This window comes from Triticum aestivum, chromosome 5D, assembly GCF_018294505.1.
Source record: "Triticum aestivum cultivar Chinese Spring chromosome 5D, IWGSC CS RefSeq v2.1, whole genome shotgun sequence".
Taxonomy (NCBI): domain Eukaryota; kingdom Viridiplantae; phylum Streptophyta; class Magnoliopsida; order Poales; family Poaceae; genus Triticum; species Triticum aestivum.
In genome coordinates, this window is record NC_057808.1 from 475845580 (window position 1) to 475851121 (window position 5542).

General features: G+C 42.3%; 1 protein-coding gene across 1 annotated transcript in view; it reads right to left on the reverse strand.

Moving 5' to 3' along the window:
- Window positions 1-5230, reverse strand: part of LOC123122921 (protein arginine N-methyltransferase 2) — a 7912-nt gene extending 2682 nt beyond the window's left edge. The window contains exon 1 of the mRNA XM_044543299.1: window positions 4453-5230. Within this exon, the coding sequence (XP_044399234.1) occupies window positions 4453-5161 (709 nt within the window). The 5' untranslated portion in view covers window positions 5162-5230. The remainder of the gene's footprint in view (window positions 1-4452) is intronic.
- Window positions 5231-5542: the final 312 nt, after the last annotated feature.

Genomic DNA, 5542 nt, shown 5'->3' on the forward strand with positions numbered 1-5542 from the left:
GGGGGAGGATCTAAAGTTGTTGTTTGAAAAGTCCATTAGCTTGCCAGACAAGGCATGAACTGCTTGGGCTGTAAATCAGTAAGTCTCTGATTCGAATATTCCCTTCTTTGCGCAGACTCATACTTGTCAGTGACAATGAGATGCTAGGAGACTCTAGTTGGACAAACCAGAAAGAGGTTGCTATCTGGTTAGTTTGTTGAATATTAGTTGCACCCCTCATACCAAACACGAATTTTCAGCTGCTTACAGGTTCCTTTCTCACTGTTCCTTTGATTATATGCCAAAAGATAAGAGGAAGGAAAGCTCAGCTCAGCTTGTGTTGGTCAAAAGACAAGCAGCACATGGTCTGACTTATTCAACACTTGGTCTTAAAGAGATAACGTTGTTACTTCTAGTGCTCAAAATTCAGCAAGTTATCCACAAAATACAGACAACCACGGTTTGAATTATCTCGCGCTAATGTTTGATTTATTTCCATTTCTTATTCAACAGTCAAACCAGTGAACAGATAACACTCCATTCTTTGCACAGATTCATATTTGTCAGTGACAATGGTGTGCTGGACAGACTCTTATTGGACAAACCAGAGACAGGTTGCTATCTAGTTCGTTTGGTGAATAATACTTCTATCCCTGATACCAAACACAAATTTGCAGTTGATTACATGCTCCTTTCTTGCAATTCCTTTGATCATGTCGAAAGATAAAGGAAGGAAAGCGCATCTTTGTGTAGGTAAAAAGGCAAACAACACATGATTTGACTTATTCAACATTTGAATAAAAGAGACATGCTTCTAGTGCTCCCAATTCAGCAAGTTATCCATAAAATGCAGCGATCATGGTTCAAAGAGATAAATTTGTTGCTTCTAGTGCTCACAATTCAGCAAGTGCAAGTTATCCACAAAATACAGCGACCATGCTTTGTATTATCTCAGACTAATATTTTATTTATTTCCATTTCTTTTTCAACACTCAAACCATTGAACAGATAACTAGAAGTAAGATTTACAACCTTCACAAATCACAATATAGCTACTTTGGTTGATGAACAAGGAACTAACTCATTGTATTGTGAATGTGGAACATCTCTGATTCTAACACTCCATTCTTTGCACAGATTCATATTTGTCGGTGACAATGGAGTGCTGACAGACTATTGTTGGACAAACCCGCGACAGGATGCTATCTACTACCTCTTTAACTTTTTGTAACACGTTTTTAGAGTCCATGACAGAGCCAAAAAACGCCTTATATTAAGTTACCGAGGGAGTACTTTGTTTGGTGAATAATACTTGTATCCCTGATACCAACCATGAATTTTCAGTTGCTTACATGCTCCTTTCTTGCTATTTCTTTGATCATGTCAAAAGATAAAGGAAGGAAAGCTCATCTTGTGTAGGTAAAAAGACAAACAACACATGATTTGACTTATTCAACACTTGATTTAAAGAGATATGCTTCTAATGCTCACAATTCAGCAAGTTATCCATAAAATGCAGCGACCATGGTTTGAAGAGATAAAGTTGTTGCTTCTAGTTGTCACAGTTCAGCAAGTTACCCACAAAATACAGCGACCATGGTTCGAATAATGTCAGACTAATATTTAATTTATTTCCATTTCTTCTTCACCACTCAAACCAGTGAAGATAACTGGGAAGATTTACAACCTTCACAAATCACAATATAGCTACTTCTGTTGATGAACAAGGAACTAACTGCTTGGAGTGTGAATAGGGAAGATCTCTGATTGGAATATTCTATTCTTTGCACATATTTGTCAGTGACAATGAATCCTGAGAGATTCTTGTTGGACAAACCAGAAACAGGTTGCTATCTAGTTCGTTTGTTGAATAGTACTTTTATCCCTCATACCAAACACAAATTTCAGTTGTTTACAGGCTCCTTTCTTGCTATTCCTTTGATTATGTCAAAAGATAAAGGAAGAAAAGCTAAGCTTGTGTAGGTAAAAAGACAAACAAGACACCATTTGACTTATTCAACACTTGATTTAAAAAAAAAGTTGTTACTTCTAGTGCTCACTATTCAGCAAGTCATCCATTAAATGCAGCGACAAAAAGTTGTTACTTCTGGTGTAACAATTCAGCAAGTTATCCACAAAATACAGCGACCATGGTTTGAATTATCTCACACTAATATTTGATATATTTCCATTTCTTCTTCAACAGTAAAATCAGTGAACAGATAACTAGGGAGTATGATTCACAGACTTCAGAAATCACAATATAGCTACTGCAATTGATGAACACGGAAGTATAAAAAGGCAGTGTAGAAAAACACACCACACCATCTTGGTAGATACTTCTGTTGCAAGCAACCATGAAATCCAAATTGCCAAAATCCAACTGGTTTGAAATCAAAAGTTTTTAAGCCGCTGTTGTCTTGTTGTTATAACGATGATATAATGTTGTGGAGCGGCTCCAGCCTGAGCCGTCCACCCTTGCAATACATTCGGCATGTGGTGTTGCCATATCGTCCATACAACGTCATGCACGTCGCTAGGGATGAAAACGGAGCGGAAACGGACGGAACTGAGTGCTACCACATTTGTTTTCATATTCTTTTGCAGAAGCGGAGACAAATACAGAAACCCCGGAAATGAATACGGAAACATCACTACCAGTAACGGACACGGAGCGAATATATATCGGACACAAAAACAGAAGTGGGCGTTGACCGGAACTTAAAAACCCCTTCAATCATAGAGAAATACACACAAAAACAAATAAGTTTAATGAATTGTTAACATGGCTACAAAATAATATGTTTATTTTAGCAACTTAGCATAGTATTGTACTAGTACTGGAGAATTCCGTATAGGGAAGTTGAATACATGTGCGGTAGTAGAGGTTGGGCCTCAAATGATCGTGGTTGGGCTACAAACCAGCCATATGCGTATAGTAAAAACAGAAATTCCATATTCACGGAAACGGAAAGTTTTGTTTCCACGTCTGTTTTACCGGAACACCGTTCCGTTTTTGTTTCCGTTTCTGCATAGAAAATTCCATTTCCACTTCCGTTTTGCAAATTTCGGTTTTCATATTTCCTCTCCGTTTTCATTTTTCCTCCGGAAAAGCGGAAATTTTCCACTCCATTTTCATCCCTACACGTCGCTGTGCCCTGACTACATACTTCCCAAATACTTCTCATTATGACTAACTCTTGTCAGAAACCGAAGTATTAAAACAAGGCTCCATTATGTAACGATTTCGTTCCAGTAATTTTATTCAGCAATAACAAAGTATAGAATAATTACTCTTACATGGTACTCACATGATAAGTTTTGCAAAATTATTTAACTCGGACAGGGCTTCCTCGTGCCACGAACAATTTATTTCCATCAGAATCACCACAGGATAAGTATTTGTGGAAGACATACCATTCTACAAACATTTGTCCGCTTAAACCATCCAGGTACACTATCTACTTATAGAAACCATATGATGAAGAATTACCTACATTGGCTTCTTTTAAAGATTGAAATTTCACCATACACTATAGACTTGCAATTGCAAATTGCCTTATGTTCTAACTAACTTGTACGGCAAACTCACCACGAGCACAAAATAAACACTAGCACACATACACTGGTTGAGGAGCCCTCAAAAGCATGCAAGCTTAACATAAATACTTCCTATAAAATTCCGTAGTGCATTGACACATGATGGGATGAACTAGCATACAGAGTAAACGAAGATTGGCACATTAGTACCATTTGCATAACTTCTCTTCAGAAGCAGAGCTTCTAAAAGAGAAAAATGAGACTTATTCCAACTAACCTTGGCATCTTCAGCTCTTATTACTATGTTTTGTGATAACCAAAGAAACAAATATTCCATAGAAACTCCATCAAAGTCGTAGCTTCCACCTTTGGACAGCTTTTTTAAATAGAAAGGTAAGCGCTCTGCCCAATTCATTGTGATTGGAAAAGGTGAAACAACTTCACAAGTCATAATACAGTATTATGGGGCAATTTATAGAAAAAATTATTTGTCAGAGGTTTGGAGGAAAGCCGAAGCGAAAAGGCCGGATTTGGAGACAAGGACTAGAGAGAAACTTGATGTAACTTATATCAGGGGTATTTGTTATTCATTTGTGTTTTGTTTCTTTTGATCTATTCTACTGTCCTTACTTTATCAACAAAGTCAGTTCCAGCTCTAAAAATCACCACAGAAACTCTATCAACCTGTAGCTGCACCTTAAAAACAACTTCACAATAGTCTGTTCTTGACTAGAAATGCTGAAAAGAATGTGACACATCGAATTTTTCTTCGAGACCGCATTAACATTGTTATGATGATGAACAAGTGCGGATGGCATGATGCAAGACACCAACAATTTGCAGATTCGCATCTGTCCCCAAACAAGCAAGCAAGCAACAGGATGTTTCAAATGGCAGCAATGAATTTTAGAAAAGTGAATGTTTTTGTCATACCGTCATAAGAACCGAGCTGCGGGATCACATCCTGCCATCGCCCAAAGAGGATCCTGACGTTCTTCTTCTCACCCCACCCGAGCTTGAGCATCCGGGCGTACACCTCCGGGTGGGCCTCGATGATGGTGTGCTCCTCGGGCTCGTACCTCTGTATCGCCTGGTCCACGAGCCCCATCCCGAACCCCACGTTGAGCACCTTGCCGCCGCCGGCGGCGCACACCGCCCGCGCGTGCGCCTCCATCAGCGGACGCTCCCACTCCATCATCACCGCCTTGCTCTCCGCATCCATCACCCGGTCCTCGCTGAACGAAACCCTCGAGTCGAGGTAGGTCTCGGCGGGGACGCCGTCGGAGGAGTTCGCGGGGGCCGCCTGGCGGCGGGCGACGGTGCCGAGGATGAGCTCGGAGCGGAGGGCGTGGTCGAGGAGCAGGTCGTATGTGGCGGGGTCGGATGTAAGGTCACCCGCGGAGAGGCCTTCGGGGGAGAGCGCGTTCCAGGGCGCGCCGGCATCGAGCAGGAGCCGCGCGGCAGCGGCGTGGCCGCCGGTGGCCGCGTGCATGAGCGGCGTCATGCCGGAGGCGTCGAAGTAGGTGGGGTCGGCGCCAGAGGAAATGAGCTCGGCGATAGCATCGTCGTTACCGGCCTCCGCCGCCGCGCACAGGAGCTCCTCTGGGGATTTATCAGACTTGCTGTCCGGCGGCGGCGCCATTCCCCTCGGTGGCGAGCGACCTTCTCTTGTCTTCGCTTTGAGGTTTTGCTCGGTTTTGGACACGGACCTGACGGTCTTTGCCCCTTTCGGCCTTTTTACGAGGTCTGCTATGCATAAGGCCCATTTCATTTACTGGGCTTGTAACGACTGTGTGATGTCCGATCCTTACTGACATCCAGGCGAACACTCGCCATTTATCATTTCTCCTTTTTTTCTCATTTCCCTTTTTCAAAGGAAATTTGTGCAAATTGCTTCCGCTCTCGCCAGGAGGCCAACCCCGGCGAAGGCATTCCCTGCCATTGCATGGATCTTGGCGCAAGGCCAATGCCATGTAGATTCTCTATAGGCGTTTGCTGTAAGCCACTTCCTGCCAAACACGCG